At 49.0% G+C, this 22,225-nt stretch overlaps 1 protein-coding gene across 1 annotated transcript in view; it reads right to left on the minus strand.

Moving 5' to 3' along the window:
- Nucleotides 1–22,225, minus strand: part of NDE1 (nudE neurodevelopment protein 1) — a 178,921-nt gene that overhangs the window by 89,319 nt on the left and 67,377 nt on the right. Inside the window, exon 4 of the mRNA XM_078663189.1 lies at nt 15,605–15,753. Within this exon, the coding sequence (XP_078519315.1) occupies nt 15,605–15,753 (149 nt within the window). The remainder of the gene's footprint in view (nt 1–15,604; nt 15,754–22,225) is intronic.

Consider the following 22,225-nt stretch of genomic DNA (forward strand, 5'->3'; position numbering starts at 1 on the left):
TTTACTAGTAACCTGTATTTTCTCCATAGGAACCCATTGTCTGCTTTTCTATGAAATTTCTTCTAAGTGTCTACTTTTGAAAACTGCAAATATTCTTTAAAAATCGTACGACATACTGAAACGCAATTACCTACCTGTTTTGAGTTACGCCCCCAGTGCTGGCCCTAAGAGACTAGTGCTGGGTTACAAAAGTAACGCGATCGTACTTTACCTGAAACCTGAATTTCCTCCCATTGAATAACATTGTGAGAATCACCTCGAAATGTTTCGAAGGGTGAACTTTTAAAACAGCTTTATATTCAGGAAAAATCAGCACTGTAACTAAAACGTTTTTGCTAATCTGGTTTCAGCTTAGACCCCAGGACTGAATCCAAGATCTAGTCCTGGAACTACCAAAGTAATCCATAAAGTAATCAACTGTACTTTCCTATGAAAACCCATTGAGCTCAATGCTAGAGTGTGTTTCAGAACTGTATTGCTATTAGCTAACCTGTGATTATTGTATGTACAAACTTGTTGCTCATATGCAAAGTAATTACCCGAGAGTACTCGTAATGTGAAAAGTATATTTTTATAACTGTTGGTTCTAAAAATAAAACACCTATAGCTAAGGATATAATAATAATTGGCCTGGAGTTCAGTTCTTGAGTGTGTGAAACCTTTTGCTGACTAAGTTTGTACAACAAATGCTTTACACTGTCCCCTGGTACTGCCTTACTGCTCGACCAAGCTACCACTTTGGAGAGTAAGGTCGGTTCTGACTTTAACCTCTGTTAAACCTTTGGGGTTTGTGGACTCTATACACACTGTGCTGCCTTATTGTCCAGTATATATAAAGCCACCTTCTCAAATATATATGAATATTGCAGAAAACAAATCTATAACCTGCTTAATGCCAACAATGCGCGAGTGTTCTATATTCAATTAACAACTTTTGAAACTGCAAAATGAAGAAATAATACAAATGGAAGCCATTGATAAAATAGAGCATGAAGGAATCACTATTATTTTGACAGAAAAATTGAAAATATTGGATTCTTTAGAAAAATCGATATCTAAAACTGCTGGTTTAGAAAAGAATCTATATGCATGTATAAACGGTCGGGTAATTTAAAGGCGTAATTTGGATGTAGAAAAAGGTAGTCAATGGAGAAAAGGGCAAAGTTGTGGATTTTGTTAATTATCAGAATAAAGATGGAAATGAATTTTTAAAAATCAAATTTGATCAGATTGAAGTAGTAAAACAAATTAGTCGTTGTTCAGTTAGTTTTTCGCTTGTTAAAGATATATATGTTCGTAGAAAACAGTTTCCACTTTCTCTGGCATATGCAGTGACTATTCATAAATCTAAAGGTTTAAGTGTAGACAGTGCTTTGGTGAACATTGGAAGTACCGAGTTTAAAGAGGGCATGGCAGATGTTGCTTTGTCCAGAGTAAGAACTTTATCTGGTTTGTTTTTGATTGATTTTGATGACACAAAGGTTACTGCAGATGCAAACTGTGTAAAAGAGTATAATAGGTTAAGAAGAGCGTATGCTCCCAATTTAGGTCAATATCCTGTATTTGAAAAGCGTGTGGTAGGTCGAAAAAGAAGGTATGAGAATATCAGTAGTTAAGGTATAAAGAAGAAAAAAAAACAAGATATGATTGCAAGCAAAAAGAAAAAGGATACTGTTGAAGAGATTGTTGGTTATCAGTTTGAAAATAGTTCAGGTGTCAACTGCTATGCTAATGTAATGGTCAATTTTTTTTTCTTGAAAGTTTGCAACTGCAAATTATGGAGAATCGGAAAAAAGATGTTGTTCCTTGTTGCATTGTATGTATGAAAAATTTGATAGGGGGTGGGGGGGGTTAGGGTGGCGGTCGTGGCTAGCGACCTTAGAAAATGGCCGCAGCCTAGAGGAGCTCCGGGACTCTGCCACATCGACCCGCAAATCCTGGCACTTATCCTGAAGCCTGGCGTGATCGGAGCGCAGGCAGAGACAGAGTGTTCCCTCCAGTGCGGGAGGATCCGTTGAGCGGGTGAAGCGGAGCTCCGGATAACGAACACCGAGAGGGGGAGGAGTTGCAGCCTAATACCCATAATAGAGGCCGGGAGCCACAGTGAGCATCGGGGTCGCACGCACACGCAGTGCGGCCCGAACTCGCGGACGCAGCCGGTTCTGTACTCCCGACGAGCAGCAGTCAGCTGATACTGGGTGCGCTCCCCCCATAGTGAGTCCTGCAAAATTGAAGGGGTAAAAGACACCCGGATTGGGAGGAAAGTCTTGTGACATTGTGTGAACCCGGGCCGGGATGATTCCCGTGAAGTTGGACCGGCAGAGGTGCTGAGGGATATAGTCAGACAGGTAGCACAGACGAGAAGGCAGTCCTAAGTGGAAGTGTGGAGAGGACGTCGGAGGGTGAATGAGACACGCACCAGTGGGCTGAGAGAGTGCTTTGGACGACAGGCCCTACACATACTGGTTAAAATACAGTAAAGAACACAGTTTGATGTGGGCAGGTGAAACATATTGAAGTAAGGCACACACGTGAATTGACGGCACACACGACAGAACTTCTGGGAGCTAGCCCCGACCTCACTGATCCAGGCACGTGCAGGAAGGCCCCTTGGGAAGGCACTGGCGCAGGGAACACCTCAGGACAACCTAAACATGAGTACCAGGGGCGCAAAGCCGGTGCAGAGTAATCGCATCGACAAGTATGCCTTAACAAAGAGCCAACAGGCAGAGCTACGCCCTACAGACCCCACTGCGACGGACCAGAGGGCAGGGCCCCAGAAAGACGTCACATTACAAGACGCAATGGCCACCCTGCTACAGATGCAAACAGCAATAGGATCCATCTCGAGTGAAGTGACACTACTGAGGGCAGACTTCTCAAAGATGGGCTCCAGGATGACGGAGGTGGAGGCCACCACTAAAACCCTCACGGCGGATACCACGGTATTGCAAAAGCAAGTGGCCCAATTGGAACAGGCGAATCAGCAACTGGCGGCGAAGCTTGATGATCAGGATGGACGCTCTCGGCGCAACAACGTGCGCCTAGTCGGCGTTCCGGAGAGTATCAGGGGGCCGGCACTGGACTTGTTTGTGGAGGAATTAATACGGACTCAGTTGTGCCCTCGGGGGCTCTCAAAATTCTTTTCGGTGGAAAGAGCACACAGAGTCCCGGGCTGGCGACCAAGACCAGGTGCTCCCCCGCGGCCTATCGTGGCAAGACTTTTCAATTTTCGCGATAGGGACGTGATCCTTCAGGCTGCCCGGCAGGTCCTACACTTAAAATAGAAAGCAGTACAGTGACATTGTATCTGGATTATACAGCGGCAGTTACGGCCCAACGGCGCAGCTTTACAGAGGTAAAGAAGGAGCTCCGAAGTAGAGAACTGAAATAGGCAATGCTGCGAGTTGAGGCGGAAGGAAAAACTTGTTTTTTTTAATCGCCGGGTGAGGCGAGAGACTGGCTGGAGGGCTGGAGACCAGTAAACAAAAACCACAGGCAGGGAGGACAACAACGGAGGCCACCCTTGCAAGTAGGAGCTGAAGAACGAGAGGAGGAGACACAGGGTGCGAGCGGAGAGTCACGGCAAGGCACCGAAGAGGTGTGACGTCGTCACAGCCCTAGGGACGACCTGGAAATAGACTGGTGGAACTTCGCCTCCTATGGCCATACTCCGCAGACATAAGGGGCTTGAGAGGGCCCTTTTGAAGGACTAAACGCAGCACTAATGAAGCGTCGTTGACACAGCAGACTCGAACACTGTCAAAGGTAAATGGAATGTATGTGGGAAAACTGCGGCAAGGGGAAGAGAACAGATACAGACCGTGCCTGACCAGCTACAGGTTCAAAAAGACGCTAAGCACGGGCATGTGGTCGGCATGGACGGGCTTCCCCCCCCCCCCCCCCCCCCCTTTGTTACATCAAGTACACAGTTATGGGTCTGAAGCACTCTGCTAAGTTGGGGAGGCGGGTAGTTCTAAATCCGCTGGGCAGGGAAGCAGGGAGGGGGGTTGGGCAGGGGGGGCAGTTTGCAGAGGGGAGTTATGTTGGGGGATTCATTCCCCTTTTTTGGTAATGTTTGGAAAGTAACTAAGAAGCATGACGGATTGGATCATATTTAGTTAGTCCCGGAAAGGTGGGCGGCAATAGATGACCATGTTAGCCACAAGCCAGGGTGATAGAGACACGATCCCAAATACCCAGGAGGCTCAGTAAAGATAGCCACAGTTAGCAGTGCTCTCCTGGAACGTAAACGGCTGGGAGATGCGTGGGCAGGTATTGCAATATTTGCGGCGGAAGAACCCGGCAGTGGCGTTAATCCAGGAATCACACTTGCAGGGCACAACGGTTAAGGCCTTAAATAGGTGGGGGTTCCATATTGCAGTCCACTCGGAATTTACCTGTGGGTCTAGGGGGGGGTCAGGATTCTGATAAACAAACGATTCCCTATGATAGTGTCAAAGACATACAATGACGACCAGGGGCGCTTTGCAGCAGTCTCAGGACAATGGGACGGTAGAACGTATAATGTAGTATCGGTATATATTCCGCAGACGCTTCACCAGACTGCTTTCACGGACTTGGGAAACTTCCTACTTGCCCTACCCACTGGAGAGTTGAATATGGGAGGTGATTTTAACGCACCTATTAACCCAGAGCTAGACCGACAGCCCCCGAGGGAGGCTGGGGGGGTGTCCCATAGACTGCAGGAATTTATGGAGGCATTTGGATTATTAGATGTGTGGAGGACTAGGCACCCGACCGACAGACAATACACATTCTACTCTGGAGCCCATAATAGTCTCTCTAGATTAGATTAGATTTTCACGCTGGCCACAGGGATGTTGGGTATGACGGATATTAAGCATCTCCCGAGGGGCATCTCCGATCACTCCCCAGTCGCCATCACATACACATCCTTTAACCCACAGAATCGGAGACTCTTCCCCATTAGACCGGAGAACCTCCAGGATCGGGAATTCGGAAAGCCTTACTTCAGGCCACAAAACACTACTTTGAAGAAAATGAACACTCAGTCACTTCATCGTTGGTCTTGTGGGAGGCCTATAAGACTGTCCTACGGGGTCATGCTATATCAGCGATAACTGGTAAAAAGAGGGATCAACAGGAACACATAGGCGAATTAGAGGAGGCTGTGGCGAGGGCAGAGAGGGCGCATGCGAGCAGTGCCTCGGAGGAGTCGGCACACGCCTTACGCCTGGCACAGCAGGCTTATAGAGCATACACACGAGAAGAGGTTACCAGCAGACTCACCAATACTCAGCACACCATATATGGACAAGGGGATAAGGCGGGTAAACTGCTGGCTTGGTTAGGTAAAAAAGAAAGGGCGAATAATTGGATAGCGCAGATACGTACCAACGAGGGCACTCTGGTTCAGGTCCCACAGCAGATTGCTGAGCAGATTGCTGAGGTGCTAGCACACCATTACGAACTGGTGTATACACCAGTGGCGGATGCCACGGTAGAAGACAACCTGGCATTCCTACATGACATACAAACACCAACCCTCAGAGACGATGCAGTCGCTGCTTTGGAGGAAGATATCACACAGGAACAGATTGCACAAGCGATAAGGGCACTACATACTGGGAAAGCGTTGGGGCCTAATGGCATTCCGGTAGAGGAAAGGTGTATCTTTGTAATATGAACTTTTTCTTGCACATACTCTCAGCGTATATTTTTAAGCTACATTTACAGTGTATATAAATTCAAGTAAGACTTTTTTTTAGGAGTTAGTATTTTATATATGTGTGATTTGTATTATATGGTATGTTACTGAGGATGTAGTTTTTTTTTTTAAACAATCAGATGGATTGTTTTTTTTTGCCCGCTGTTATGTGAAATCACTGTTTCTAGTGAAATTCAATATATTCTGAGAACAGCAAAAAAAGCAAAGAAAATAGTTTGTAAAATGTTAAAATTATGAGGTATTGTAAAAAATATTATAACTGTATTTTTTCTTCTCTTTCATAGATCCTAATTCTAAAATATGAAATTTTCAAAAATGTAATTATAAAAAAACTGAAAAAAATGCCTAGCTTTTTTTATTTCTATTACGGTGAAGGTAAGTTTAACTAAGTATTAAAATGCACAATGGCCTGTGTTTGCACACAGGTGAAGAAAGGAGAGAGGGACTGAGTACATGTGTGTGGAAAGATGCTCCTGGGCGTTTTAAGTTACAGGATAAAGTTAACATGAATACTGAGTGTCACTGGGGGCCAACTAACCCACCAGATATGTGCAGAAAGTGCCAGAGTTGCATTGCAGAGAGGTATAAAATAGGACATGGCTTCAGAGTACCTCTCAAAAGAGACCTGCTGGGCTAGTAGGGCCCAGAGACTTTCAGGATTAAAAGAGACAACATTCCCCAACTTAAAACATGTCACGGAGTGTGTTTGCACATGTCACATCAGGCCCCAACCCTTCAATTCACTAATCTATAAACATGTCCTATCACTTTGCCAAAACCTAAGTACTTATACATTTATCTTGTTCTCTCTTTGCAGTTCTGAAATTACTCTACTTATTACTCATATAGTTAAGGATTGGCCTAGCCATTAACCCTAGTACAAGTTAATTTATTTATATACTATGCAAGCAGATCTGCAATAAGCTAGAAAGAATTAATACAGTCTTGAAAACACCCAGTTTAAACCTATGTAGTTTTGGAATCTCCCTGTCATAGGATATCGTGTGACCTGAAAAAAGATCTGATTGGTTCATAATATTTCCCATTGTAACTATTAAAGGACCGCAATCATTTCAATCATTCTTCTTTGAGCATTTCTGGAGACATAACTCTGTGCTTACCTATCGTTACTCTCATGCAATTTGTTATACAATTAACTAGCAATATGTTCTTATTGTAACAAGTCTGCTAATTCCCAAGTACTTACGGGGCAAATTTAGAAACACCCTGTGCCAACAATATGTCACTTCTTGTAACATAGTTATAGCACAAGACACCTTCATATTTACAAGGAGAGGAAAAGGCACTCTGCGTAGCTTTTCTTCTCCATGTAAATAAGACGTCTTCATACACACCACTTTGCGTTGAAGGGCGGTTCTGGACATGTGTGTGAATGCTGCACCATCTCCAATTGGTGTAGCAAGGCACAAGGAGAAATTATTTTCATTTCTCCTCTTTTTTTCTCTTTCTATGTATGCTAAAATGGACACCATACATTGAAGGAGAAAAATGCTTTCACTGATTGTTTTTGTGCAGGAAGGCGTGTCTTCCGGCACAAAAACTAACACGACACAGATATCCTTGCACCATGCTGCAAGGGTATCTGTGTCACCACATGGCTGCAGTTTAAGCAGCAGTGCAGAGGAAAGCATAGACTTGCAACATATTTATGAACATATGTTGCATCCCTGTGCTTCGTAAGTACCACAGCACACTGCAGCTAAAGAGCTTACAGTGTCATGCTGCAGCACTTCCTTATAGTTCTGCACTTCTACATTCACAATACACAACTAATGCATTCTGTCAGTCAATTATAAACTACGCATACATTCATCTTAACTTACACACACTATCATACAAATATAGCTCTTTTTTTAACCAAAGAAGTTAGTTCTGAAAAGAATTATTTTTTGTGTTTTTCTGAATTATTTTTTTTTCCAAAAGAAAAAAACAAAAAAAAAAAAAACAACTGGAGCAACAAAACAATGAACTTCAGGAGGGGGGCTGGGGGGGGCTCTAGTACCGATGGTTGTCTAACGCTTGGCAAACCAAGTCCACAAACCATAGCAGAGCAATCTATTACACTTAATGTAATGTATTTTTTGCACTAGCGAATTGGGGACGTATGTCCAGATGTTGGTTCGAAGGAGACGTCCCCGAAGTGCTTGGTACTGCCGGAGGTGGTGGTGGGTTCTCCCGGAGTCTTCTGCACTCCTCGTGTGCCAGGTTAACAGGGTGTAGACATTTTAAACGTTTTAGCATACTAGCGGTCCCGCAAGAATACTTCTTAGGATCTCCACATGAGAGTACAGCTTTGCAGATTTTGCAAGTGACCTTGGTAGCATTCACTTTCTTCTGTCCTTCAGGAAATGTAAAAAATTTCCAGACGATGGAAGTATACCTCTCTGGGGGTGCAGGTTCCGGTAGAAATCCTTTGTTATTGGAATGTTCAGAATCAGATGATTCTTGCTGTGCAGAAGCCATTGTTTTTTAATCAGAATCAAAATCAGGTGTGCAATCACCAAAAAATCAGGTTCTTCTCAGAAGAATTTTGCTCCAAAGAAGGTCTAAGAAGAATGATTGAAATGGGTGGGGTCCTTCAATAGTTAGAATAGGAAGTGTTATGAACCAATCAAATCTTTTTCTGGTCACATGGGGTTCGCGTAGGGTGCGCACAGGCAGCAGGCACCCAGAGCGACTTTGTGAAATTGCATTTAAAAGTAATATAAGTTTATTAAAACTACAAGAATAATATTTTTATGATTAGCTCAGATGTCTTGCCTTAATATTTATATTAAATACACATATATCCCTTTTTAGACATTAAAATATTTTGCGGGAGTCACGCACCGATCGCGTAGAACACGTATATGACGTCACGCAGAAGCGTGCGAGCGTCATGTAACGTAATACGTATGTCGCATATGCGCTTGGAGTCGCGTACGGGTGGCATAGCGATCGCGCAGGAAAATACGCACCCATCACACACCCTACGCGGATCCTACACAACAATCCTAAAATGGCGGCTCGGTTCTGCGCAGTGATCGAGAAAGGTAAACTTAGGGTGCGCGACTCCCCAAAAAGAAAATAATATTAATATATTAAAAAATATATATATAAAAAAGATTTTCAATATTTTTAAAAACTTTTTTCAATTTATATTAAGAATATGTAATGTAATTTAAAAAAAAATATCTAAAAATAAATATAGTTAAAAAATGTAGTAAATCAATATCAAAAAATAAATATAACAATTGATACATTTAAAAATGGCTTTACTGCACACTCGGTAAGTTTATCAAACTTCTCAGCACATTAAGCCCACACGGATACCAGTGTGGGATTTAATGAAAAATGCACTCGGAGGGCATCTCAGAGATGCCCCCTGAAAAACAACCAGCCTCTGGTGGGTTCCCAAACTGGTACACACCAACCTGCCACCACGAGACATGTTTCTGAACCCCTGAGGTGGGAGTCTTCGCTACCTGAGCCCAGAAACAAAGCCTTTCCTGGGCGGAGGTGGTCACACCTCGCCCAGGCCAGAAAGAGCCATCTGTGGCAGGGGAGCCTCAAAGGCCTTGCCATCTTTATAATGCAACCCTCAGCCTCTCCTGCTATCAGGAGCAGGCCCCCTTCCTGTCTCCCCTCCTTTTTGGCGGTAAGACAGACTGGAAAAATTAGCACTGCCCAGAAGCTGTGCCCACCTCTGTCAACCCGACCCCTCAGGTGGGGGAGGCAAGGTTAAGCCCACTCTTCAGTGCCTGCCATTCTGCAGATAGTATGTACTCTCCAATCAGGATTAGGGATTGTGCCCACTCCCCCACGTGGGGTGAGCACACAAAGGGGATAGTCACCTTAAGGTCAGTAGCCCATTGGCTACTGACCTCGAGACCCCTAAAACGCCCCTTAAATACAGTATTTAGGTGGCAGTCCTGAACCAAGAAAACAGATTCCCGCAACCTAAGAAAGACCAAAGAAGACGCCCAGCAGAGGAGACTGCAGAGAAGAACTGACTTGGCCCCAGCCCTACTAACCCGCCTGCAGCTTCCGGAGACCCTGCATCAAAAATCGCCTTGTCTTGCAGCCAGCGACTTCCAGAACCCCTAGGAGGACTGACTGCCTTCAACAAGGACCGGATCTCCTGTGAACAGCAGCTCTGATCAAAAGAAACTCCCAAGACAGACTATGAGCCTGCTGAGGACCAATAAACCAGATGACTGGAATCACCAATGCACCCGTTGCCTACGGCCCGAATCAGAGTGGCCCACCAGTCCCTGGTAGGTACCCCAGCACTCCCTGGGTTGACTCCTACAGGACTCCCCAATGTCGCCTGCAACCGCTGCACAGAGGACCCCCCCCCACAAACTGTGAGTGGTCGGGTAAGGTGAAATCCAACCTCAAAAGACACCCCTGCATCTAGCCGCCCTGGAGAAAAGAACCTGAGGCCTTCAACTTACCTGCCCAGCTGTTGGTTCCTCCCAGAATTCTTCCTGGACCGAGCCTGCAGCTAAAAACCAAAATCGAGTATCCCCATTGAAAACAGGGCACCTAACGCCAAACCAGCACCCTGCCGCCCCTACGCCACTGCAGGTGTACTTTGGGTGCTAACTCGGATCCCCCTTTGGCAACGAGCAGGCCACCTTGTGCCTGCTCGTGAGCAGCCACCAACCGGAGGCCCCCTATCCCCTATTGGATAACATTGGGCCTCAGCACTCTGCACCTGGCACCCGGCTGCCCTAATGACAAGGATGGGTGTTCTGAGAGCATCCTCAACCCTGGTTCTACCCCCAGAATACCAACTACCACAAACGTGTACTTACCTTTAACCAATAATTTCATTTCCTTCCATAGGATTGCATTGACTGCTTTTCTACACAATTCTTCTAAGTGTGGAGTTTGTTTGTATAAAAACTTGAAAAACTGCAACTTTACAAAAACTGATTTACTTACCTTTTGTCTTGGAGATGTCTCAGTATGATATCTAGGCATATCACACTGATTAGCAAAAGTAACTTAAAAAGTAACGTACAAAGTAATTTCGAAACACTGACTTACATGCAATTCAACCAACTGCACTTGAACCATGCATTCAATTGTAAAAACATTGCATAAGATTTTGCAAAGCATTTATTTCACTTACCTGCACCAGGCGAGGCTCGGTTTTAGAACTAAAATACCTAAATAATATTTTTGATACAAACAAATTGGTCTGAGTTCAGTCTTTGAGTGTGTGACATTTGCTGCCTGAGTGTGTACAACAAATGCTTAACACTAACCTTTGATAAAGCCTTACTGCTCGCCCGTACTTCCACAAAACAAGCATTTGCAATGCAATAGGTCTCGCATTAGGAAAGTGTGAGCTATTGGTATAGTAAATGACACATTTTTTTAATATATGTTGCCTTTGAAAATATAAATTAATAGCATTGTTATTCACAAAGCCAATAGCTTACACTTTCCTAATGCGAGTCCTATTGGCTATGGCAATGCTTGTTGGTAGCAAGCAAGGACAGTGCTGTTGTGGTGCTGAGTGATGATGTGGTGGTGTCCCCGAGGGGTGGAGGGTGTACTTGAACTTGGTGGGTGGAGGGTGTACTTGGAGGATGGACTTGGAGGATGGACTTGGAGGATGGACTTGGAGGATGGACTTGGAGGATGGACTTGGAGGATGGACTTGGAGGATGGACTTGGAGGATGGACTTGGAGGATGGACTTGGAGGATGGACTTGGAGGATGGACTTGGAGGATGGACTTGGACTTGGAGGATGGACTTGGACTTGGAGGATGGACTTGGACTTGGAGGATGGACTTGGACTTGGAGGATGGACTTGGACTTGGAGGATGGACTTGGACTTGGAGGATGGACTTGGACTTGGAGGGTGGACTTGGACTTGGAGGGTGGACTTGGAGGGTGGACTTGGAGGGTGGACTTGGAGGGTGGACTTGGAGGGTGGACTTGGAGGGTGGACTTGGAGGGTGGACTTGGAGGGTGGACTTGGAGGGTGGACTTGGAGGGTGGACTTGGAGGGTGGACTTGGAGGGTGGACTTGGAGGGTGGACTTGGAGGGTGGACTTGGAGGGTGGACTTGGAGGGTGGACTTGGAGGGTGGACTTGGAGGGTGGACTTGGAGGGTGGACTTGGAGGGTGGACTTGGAGGGTGGACTTGGAGGGTGGACTTGGAGGGTGGACTTGGAGGGTGGACTTGGAGGGTGGACTTGGAGGGTGGACTTGGAGGGTGGACTTGGAGGGTGGACTTGGAGGGTGGACTTGGAGGGTGGACTTGGAGGGTGGACTTGGAGGGTGGACTTGGAGGGTGGACTTGGAGGGTGGACTTGGAGGGTGGAGTTGGAGGGTGGAGTTGGAGGGTGGAGTTGGAGTTGGAGGGTGGACTTGGAGTTGGAGGGTGGACTTGGAGTTGGAGGGTGGACTTGGAGTTGGAGGGTGGACTTGGAGTTGGAGGGTGGACTTGGAGTTGGAGGGTGGACTTGGAGTTGGAGGGTGGACTTGGAGTTGGAGGGTGGACTTGGAGTTGGAGGGTGGACTTGGAGGGTGGACTTGGAGTTGGAGGGTGGACTTGGAGTTGGAGGGTGGACTTGGAGTTGGAGGGTGGACTTGGAGTTGGAGGGTGGACTTGGAGTTGGAGGGTGGACTTGGAGTTGGAGGGTGGACTTGGAGTTGGAGGGTGGACTTGGAGTTGGAGGGTGGACTTGGAGTTGGAGGGTGGACTTGGAGTTGGAGGGTGGACTTGGAGTTGGAGGGTGGACTTGGAGTTGGAGGGTGGACTTGGAGTTGGAGGGTGGACTTGGAGTTGGAGGGTGGACTTGGAGTTGGAGGGTGGACTTGGAGTTGGAGGGTGGACTTGGAGTTGGAGGGTGGACTTGGAGTTGGAGGGTGGACTTGGAGTTGGAGGGTGGACTTGGAGTTGGAGGGTGGACTTGGAGTTGGAGGGTGGACTTGGAGTTGGAGGGTGGACTTGGAGTTGGAGGGTGGACTTGGAGTTGGAGGGTGGACTTGGAGTTGGAGGGTGGACTTGGAGTTGGAGGGTGGACTTGGAGTTGGAGGGTGGACTTGGAGTTGGAGGGTGGACTTGGAGTTGGAGGGTGGACTTGGAGTTGGAGGGTGGACTTGGAGTTGGAGGGTGGACTTGGAGTTGGAGGGTGGACTTGGAGTTGGAGGGTGGACTTGGAGTTGGAGGGTGGACTTGGAGTTGGAGGGTGGACTTGGAGTTGGAGGGTGGACTTGGAGTTGGAGGGTGGACTTGGAGTTGGAGGGTGGACTTGGAGTTGGAGGGTGGACTTGGAGTTGGAGGGTGGACTTGGAGTTGGAGGGTGGACTTGGAGTTGGAGGGTGGACTTGGAGTTGGAGGGTGGACTTGGAGTTGGAGGGTGGACTTGGAGTTGGAGGGTGGACTTGGAGTTGGAGGGTGGACTTGGAGTTGGAGGGTGGACTTGGAGTTGGAGGGTGGACTTGGAGTTGGAGGGTGGACTTGGAGTTGGAGGGTGGACTTGGAGTTGGAGGGTGGACTTGGAGTTGGAGGGTGGACTTGGAGTTGGAGGGTGGACTTGGAGTTGGAGGGTGGACTTGGAGTTGGAGGGTGGACTTGGAGTTGGAGGGTGGACTTGGAGTTGGAGGGTGGACTTGGAGTTGGAGGGTGGACTTGGAGTTGGAGGGTGGACTTGGAGGGAGAACAAGGAGTAACAGAAAGAGCGTGGGTGCGAGAGCAAGAAAGATGTAGACTGTAGAGAGAGGGGTAGGAGGAGAAAAAAAATAACACAAGAGGTGCGCACGTCGAAAGTGAAAAAAATTGAGTTAAAAACACCTGGCGACTGCTTATATTTTTCAATATTCAGCATTGAAAGGGAAAGTAGGTTAGCGAGAGGGATGTTACGGGCAGAGTGAGGGAGAGCGTGCGAATGAGAGAGAACTACAGGGGAGGAATGGAGATAAAGAGAGCAAGGAGTAACAGAAAGAGTATGGGTGCGAGAGCGAGAAAGAGACGTGAGGAGAGGAGCTTTTAGTGAGGGGCAAAAGGCCCACTGGTGAGCTTTAGTTAACACATGGCGAGTGTAGGGCTAAAAGAACAAGATAGCAGGGGGTGCATTCCTCTGAAGTCTGATGGGGGAGGGTGGAGGGGCCGGGGAGCAACAGCCATTGAAGTCTGATGGGGGGGGGGGGGGGGGCGGGGGAGCAAATGGTGAGGCACACGCACTGGCCATAATCCGCATTCCAAAACCCTCTGGCATCAAAGGAAGGGTGGGAGGGAACGAGCATATGGGGTGTGAGCGATAACGAAAGTAAGAGGGGGAGCAAGAAGTGAGGCCGAGCGCGCACTGGCGAAAGCAGACCAGATGCCAGCTTCGCGCTTCGTTTTGGTTAGAGTGCAGTGGCCTTTGGGAAGTTATAAGTGTTTAGCGATGCCAGGAGGCTGTGTGTGTGTGGGGGGGGGGCTACTGTTGTGCTAGTTATTTACAGAACTTTGCCTGGTGAGGAGTGAGGACCCCCCTGTTTACTGTCTTCAGCTTGGGGACGGAGTAGAAGGGCAGACGTATGTGAAAGGAAGCTGGGGAGAGTGTGACTGAGTGACATCATGTGCACTCGCCTAGGTGCCTCGAAGCCAGCAGCAGCGCAGTGCTTGGTGACTAGCGGTCTCCTTGATGGCTGCAGTGCATTTGTGAGGTAGTAGTACACTGCACACTGAAACAGAGTAGCTGCTACTGCACAGTGTACTTGGTTACTGCCTCTAGGCACGATCTACTGAGTGTTGTGGCTTCCACTGCACACTGCGGTGGTGACGCTTTGTGAAGCGCCGAGAGTGCAGCTGTCATTACCACAAGGCGCTGTCCATACCATGGGGCTTGTGTGAGGGTGCTACGAAGGCTGCCTGCCATACAGTACATGACTGTCACTGATAGCGCGAAGAGAGGGTTAGTTGAGGTGAGGGGCGAAGAGAGGGTTAGTTGAGGTGAGGGGTGACGAGAGGGTTAGTGGGTGAAGAGAGGGTTGAGTCAGGGGACGGTAGAGCAGAAAAGGAAGAACATGCAAGGAACAGAAAGGTGGGACACGGATACAAGCACTGTGGAGAGAGAGAGAGAAACAAGAATAAAAGTTAAGCAAAGCCTCGCGAAAGACGCAGCCGCCATAATTACAGATAAAGCGTTGCTAAAAGGAGGAACACGGATACAACCACTGTGGTGAGGTGAGAAAAAAAACAAGCTCTCAGCATTGCTGTGGCGGGGGAGCGCATGCCTTTGAAGTCTGATGCGAGGCACAGACAAATGGTGGTTTGTGACGTGGCTGGTTTGTGCACGCGCATAGATCACATGAACTGTGGCTAATCCGCCGTTTTGGCAGACTTTTCAGACTGCTTACTAGAAATCTCGACAAACAAGCATTGCTAAAGCAATGCTTTAGGTCGAGACCTAGAAAGAGAGTAAGGTGCTATCTACTTTAACCTCTGGCTACCTTTGGGGTTCCACTGGACTCTGTGCACACTATACATCATTTTGGTATAGTATATACAGAGCCAGCTTTCCGCAATTTCTAAGCAATTTGAACCTTAGTAGCCAGTGGAAGGGAGACAACAGATAATTAAGTGATTTGAGCTGGACACACAAGGAGGAGGGAGCCAGGATTATAAACCATGTAATTTCACAAATGACACCTTAAATAGATATCAGCTCTGAACTGGGGGTCTCAGCTTGGAAAGTCGTTCCCTCCATCATATACAACTTTATTTAAAATTAACTGCGCTTGAGGCTTCGCTCTACTGCAGAAGGAAATTTGTTTTTGGCCCTTATAGGCTTAGGCATTGATATTTCTAAGTGGGACTGCACACAGAAAGTTAAACTTCACACCTGTTCAGTCAACGGATCTTCAAGATAATCACAAACCTTTTAGCTCTTTCCAAGTCGTCATTTGATTGTTCCAGTTCCCGGATATATTTCTGCAGTTGATCCTTAATTGCAGTTGTTTGTGCTAGATCATGTTCTAGTGCAGAGATCTGTCTATAGCCTTCGGAATGCTGTGCTTCGAACTTTTCCTAAATTAAGAATTGAAAAAGCAGATGCTGAAAAAACTGCAAGGCAACGAACTCGCAACAGCAAGTTTTACAAAGCTCATGAATTATTAAAAAATATTTTTACACAGTAGAAAACAAGATTAGTCGGCAAAACATCACTCTAGAGACGTGTAGTAAACAGAAAAACAAAATGTAAAAGAGAAGCAATTCATAGAAAAAGTCAGATCAGGAAATATGCAGTAAGCAGCATAAACACCACTTAGGACATACAAACATAGAAGGTATATGAAAAAAGAAAAAAAACACAGTGAATAAAAACCTGCCAGGTAAGCCTTAATATAAAAAAATAGGCTACAAAATAAGAGATCATGGTCTTACAGTAGCAGCACACTAATCTAATTTCAAGTACATTTCTACACCCAGAGTAAAGAACAGAAAATAGACCCTTCACGGAGCTACAATGGTGTTTGCCGGTTGGGGAGTTCAGATCCGACTTGTGATCCAGCATTAGTGATTGTGAGAATGTCAAGCAGGGGAACAGCGCCATGAGCAGGGTTTTCACATAGAAACGCAATCGGATTGCGAAAGCAGAGTTGGGTTTGAGCACCAAGTATTTAGTTACTGCTAGTGTGTGTTTTGAAAACAGGTTGGGGTGGGCAGGATCACAGCTCTAAGGAAGCTCCTCTCACAGTCGTATAAATATACGTTCTCTGAAACACAAGTACTGTATGTAAGAGTCAGCAGATTAGACATAGCTAATCAAGTCTCTCATTTGGAAGCCATGCTACACCCTTAATTATTAATCAACAAATCCCATAAATATTTAAGTATATCAGCTACAATGCCATGCTCTCTAACACATTTTCCAACCTACATTATTCTTAACTCTTCTCTTTACAAACTATTTATGCATATTTTTTTTAGATGTACGTTCTTCTGAACCTGCCATAGAGAAATCCCAGTGTACGCCTTCCTGGCTATGTAATTATTTTTTTGTCAAAGATATTTTTATTGGTTTTTCAGTAAGAACACATGCCACAATCCGCCCATTATCCCACGCAAGGGAGCGATGACTATAAGCCAACATACTGATACACGTCAAAAGAACCTGTTTTGCGTGTCGACGTACGCCTATCCCAACACAGAGCTCAACTGGAGGGTACAGTTTCTAAAGCGTATGGGTACATAGAGCATACAAATCGAGAAGGAATGTCAGTAGCAGCCCATAGTTTCTCCGCCGTCTTCTCGGTCAGCTTCAGTGTTCTTGACAATGCCACTTTTGAGTCAAAGTCACGGTAGGTGTTAGCATAGCGGAGCTCTCCCCGTATGGGGCCTAAGCAATGAAAAAACTAACAGCCATACAAAAGTAACTACTGATTTAACTAAACTTTCCCCAATCTCCACCCCCCACCCACCCTGGTGGTGGCCTCTTATAATCTGGATTTAGCCCGCACTAGATGGGCTTGCTCAAAGTTGGAAGAGATGTAGAGCCCATAATGAAGCAGGGCAGACTGCTGACTGAAGACCCCGTGAAAGGAAGGAGACCACGGACCCCATCTGAACTAGAAATTCTTAAAAGCATCCTTAAAGATGTCAAACATGCGTTCCAGGCTTAGCAATTTCCAGAGGCGGGAGTGCCACAAGGATATTGCTGGTGCTTCCTTCCTTTTCCATGCCGCTGCTATAGTAATCTTAGCTGCTCCTATACTAAGCCACATTATTCTTTTATCAGCCCTGGTCTGATGTTCTAACATAGGGACTCGGATACCCAGAAGTATTTCTGCCATGCACGTGGGGATGGGGTATCCAAGCATATCTTTCATCTGTGCCAAAATTTCCTCCCACAAAGGCCGAATGGTTGGGCAGTCCCACCAGATGTGCCGAAAGTCTCCGAGCAGGCCACACCCCCGCCAGCATCTGTCTGAGGAACCCAGGAATATCCGAGATATTTGTAGGGATATAGGTACCAGTCCATCATTGTTTTTAAATGGGCCTCTCGTAGGTCTGTGGATTGGTTAAATTTAAAGATGTCAGACCACAAGTGAGCCCACTCCTCGTCTGCCATGTTCCGTTGGGCCAGCCCCTCCCACATGGACATGTACCTCGGGCAAGGGGAGAGTGTAGTGGAGAGGAGAAATTTGTACAGAAACGAAATTACACCCTTCATAGAAGAGGATCTGGTAAGGAAGGCTTCGAATTTAGTAAGGGACGGGTAGCCCCTTCGCGGACCTGGGGAGCGAGTGCCCAATGCATTAACTGAGTATAGTGATAGCGCTCCGAATCCCCCACACCATAGTCTCTGTTACAGTTATCAAAAGCAAGGGGATCGTAGTTGTGGAACAGGTGGGTCAAGTCAAGACATCCCCCCTCCCGCCAGGCGTCGAAGGGTCCCTCCTGAAAGGCCGGAGGGAATGCTGGGTTGAAGTGGAGTGGAGTAAAGGGCGAAGGGAATGTAGTCCAGCTGTCATCTTTCGTTACGGAGTCCCAAACTCATAGGGTGGTGCACGTAGGAGTGCTAAGGTAGGCGTTTTTGGGTCTGTCCCGTTTCGGACGCCAGATTAGGACCCATATTGTCCTGCAAAGTACACTGCGGTCCATATGGAGCCAATGCTTCCCGGACTCCTGCGACCATTCGACCAGTATGCGGAGTTGTGCAGCCTTGTAATATAGGTGGATATCAGGTAGACCAACCCCTTCCCGCTGGGAGCGGCGCAACAGGAACAAGCATTGGAAATGCAATAGGGCTCGCATTAGGGAAGTTTGAGCTCTTGGTCTTAAAATTGATTTTTTTTTATTTATGTGTTATTTTTTAAAATAGCTAAATTAATAGCTTTGTAATTTACAATGCCAATAGTTATAACTTTTGCAAATACCTATAGCATTTGTAATGCAACATGTTTTGTATTTACGTGACTTAGATGTATTGATATTACAAATAACAATGGCTTTTAATTTTTTTAAATAATTAATACTTAAATAATGTATTTAATTTGTAATGGCAATAGCTTAAACTTTTGTAAATAACTTTTGTGAAGATTATGTTCAGTGTTTTTTATAGTGACGAAAATCCAATAACAGAAGTGAAATATTAACTTTTTTTGTGATTTGTAATAAAGCATGAAAGCTTGAAAACAGCTTGAAACATTGAAAGAACATATTTGAACCAGTGATGCTGTGGTTGCGCTGAGTGATGCTGTTGCGCTGAGTGATGCTGTGGTGGTGCTGAGTGATGCTGTGGTTGCGCTGAGTGATGCTGTGGTTGCGCTGAGTGATGCTGTGGTTGCGCTGAGTGGTGTGTGCATCGGTGGAGCTTAGTGGGTGCATTGGTGGAGCTGTGTGGTGGGTGCATTGGTGGAGCTTAGTTGGAGCATCGGTGGAGCTGTGTGGTGGGTGCATCGGCGGAGCTGTGTGGTGAGTGCCTCGGCGGAGCTGTGTGGTGAGTGCCTCGGCGGAGCTGTGTGGTGGGTGCATCGGCGGAGCTGTGTGGTGGGTGCATCGGTGGAGCTGGGTGGTGGGTGCATCGGTGGATCTGTGTGGTGGGTGCATCGGTGGAGCTGTGTGGTGGGTGCTTCGGTGAAGCTGTGTGGTGGGTGCATCTGTGGAGCTGTGTGGTGGGTGCATCTGTGGAGCTGTGTGGTGGGTGCCTCGGTGGAGCTGTGTGGTGGGTGCCTCGGTGGGGCTGTGTGATGGGTGCCTCGGTTGAGCTGTGTGGTGGGTGCCTCGGTTGAGCTGTGTGGTGGGTGCCTCGTGGAGCTGTATGGTGGGTGCATCGGTGGAGCTGTGTGGTGGGTGCATCGGTGGAGCTGTGTCGGTGGAGCTGTGTGGTGGCTGCATCGGTGGAGCTGTGTGGTGGGTGCATCGGTGGAGCTGTGTCGGTGGAGCTGGGTGGTGGGTGTGTCGGTGGAGCTGGGTTCGTCGGTGGAGGTGGGTGCCTCGGTGGAGCTGGGTGGTGGGTGCCTCGGTGGAGCTGGGTGGTGGGTGCCTCGGTGGAGCTGGGTGGTGGGTGCCTCGGTGGAGCTGTGTGGTGGGTGCATCGGTGGAGCTGTGTCGGTGTGGAGCTGGGTGGTGGGTGCATCGGTGGAGCTGGGTGGTGGGTGCATCGGTGGAGCTGTGTCGGTGGAGCTGTGTGGTGGCTGCATCGGTGGAGCTGTGTGGTGGCTGCATCGGTGGAGCTGTGTGGTGGGTCGTTCGGTGGAGCTGTGTGGTGGGTGCCTCAGTGGAGCTGTGTGGTGGGTGCCTCAGTGGAGCTGTGTGGTGGGTGCATCGGTGGAGCTGTGTAGGTAGAGCTGTGTGGTGGGTGCATCGGTGGAGCTGTGTGGTGGGTGCATTGGTGGAGCTGTGTGGTGGGTGCATCGGTGGAGCTGTGTCTGTGGAGCTGTGTGGTAGGTGCCTCGGTGGAGCTGTGTGGTGGGTGCCTCGGTGGAGCTGTGTGGTGGGTGCCTCGGTGGAGCTGTGTGGGGGGTGCCTCAGTGGAGCTGTGTGGTGGGTGCATCGGTGGAGCTGTGTGGTGGGTGCATCGGTGGAGCTGTGTGGTGGGTGCATCGGTGGAGCTGGGTGGTGGGTGCATCGGTGGAGCTGGGTGGTGGGTGCATCGGTGGAGCTGGGTGGTGGGGGCATCTGTGGAGCTCTGTGGTGGGGCATCTGTGGAGCTCTGTGGTGGGTGCATCGGTGGAGCTGGGTCGGTGGAGCTGTGTGGTGGTTGCATCAGTGGAGCTGGGTGGTGGGTGCATCCGTGGAGCTGTGTCGGTGGAGCTGTGTGGTGGTTGCATCAGTGGAGCTGGGTGGTGGATGCATCGGTGGAGCTGTGTTGGTGGAGCTGTGTGGTGGGTGCATCGGTGGAGCTGGGTGGTGGGTGCATCAGTGGAGCTGGGTGGTGGGTGCATCAGTGGAGCTGGGTGGTGGGTGCATCAGTGGAGCTGGGTGGTGGGTGCATCAGTGGAGCTGGGTGGTGGGTGCATCAGTGGAGCTGGGTGGTGGGTGCATCGGTAGAGCTGTGTGGTGGGTGCATCGGTGGAGCTGTGTGGTGGGTGCCTCGGTGGAGCTGTGTGGTGGGTGCCTCGGTGGAGCTGTGTGGTGGGTGCCTCGGTGGAGCTGTGTGGTGGGTGCATCGGTGGAGCTGTGTGGTGGGTGCATCGGTGGAGCTGTGTCGGTGGAGCTGTGTGCATCGGTGGAGCTGGGTGGTGGGTGCATCGGTGGAGCTGTGTGGTGAGTGCATCGGTGGAGCTGTGTAGGTGGAGCTGTGTGGTGGGTGCATCGGTGGAGCTGTGTCGGTGGAGCTGTGTGCATCGGGTGGAGCTGTGTGGTGGGTGCCTCGGTGGAGCTGTGTGGTGGGTGCCTCGTGGAGCTGTATGGTGGGTGCATCGGTGGAGCTGTGTGGTGGGTGCATCGGTGGAGCTGTGTCGGTGGAGCTGGGTGGTGGGTGCATTGGTGGAGCTGTGTCGGTGGAGGTGTGTGGTGGCTGCATCAGTGGAGCTGTGTGGTGGGTGCATCGGTGGAGCTGTGTGGTGGGTGCCTCGGTGGAGCTGTGTGGTGGGTGCCTCGGTGGAGCTGTGTGGTGGGTGTATCGGTGGAGCTGTGTGGTGGGTGCATCGGTGGAGCTGTGTGGTGGGTGCATTGGTGGAGCAGTGTCGGTGGAGCTGGGTGGTGGGTGCCTCGGTGGAGCTGGGTGGTGGGTGCCTCGGTGGAGCTGGGTGGTGGGTGCCTCGGTGGAGCTGGGTGGTGGGTGCCTCGGTGGAGCTGGGTGGTGGGTGCATCGGTGGAGCTGTGTGGTGAGTGCCTTGGTGGAGCTGTATGGTGGGTGCCTCGGTGGAGCTGTGTGGTGGGTGCATCGGTGGAGCTGTATGGTGGGTGCCTCGGTGGAGCTGTGTGGTGGGTGCATCTGTGGAGCTGTGTGGTGGGTGCATCGGTAGAGCTGTGTCGGTGGAGCTGGGTGCATCGGTGGAGCTGGGTGGTGGGTGCATCGGTGGAGCTGTGTCGGTGGAGCTGTGTGGTGGCTGCATCGGTGGAGCTGTGTGGTGGCTGCATCGGTGGAGCTGTGTGGTGGGTGCCTCGGTGGAGCTGTGTGGTGGGTGCCTCGGTGGAGCTGTGGTGGGTGCCTCGGTGGAGCTGTGTGGTGGGTGCCTCGGTGGAGCTGTGTGGTGGGTGCCTCGGTGGAGCTGTGTGGTGGGTGCATCGGTGGAGCTGTGTGGTGGGTGCATCGGTGGAGCTGTGTGGTGGGTGCATCGGTGGAGCTGTGTGGTGGGTGCATCGGTGGAGCTGTGTGGTGGGTGCCTCGGTGGAGCTGTGTGGTGGGTGGAGCTGTGTGGTGGGTGGAGCTGTGTCGGTGGAGCTGTGTGGTGGGTGCATCGGTGGAGCTGTGTGGTAGGTGCCTCGGTGGAGCTGTGTGGTGGGTGCCTCGGTGGAGCTGTGTGGTGGGTGCCTCGGTGGAGCTGTGTGGTGGGTGCCTCGGTGGAGCTGTGTGGTGGGTGCCTCGGTGGAGCTGTGTGGTGGGTGC

The sequence above is a fragment of the Lissotriton helveticus genome, chromosome 10 (assembly GCF_964261635.1).
Source record: "Lissotriton helveticus chromosome 10, aLisHel1.1, whole genome shotgun sequence".
Classification (NCBI taxonomy): domain Eukaryota; kingdom Metazoa; phylum Chordata; class Amphibia; order Caudata; family Salamandridae; genus Lissotriton; species Lissotriton helveticus.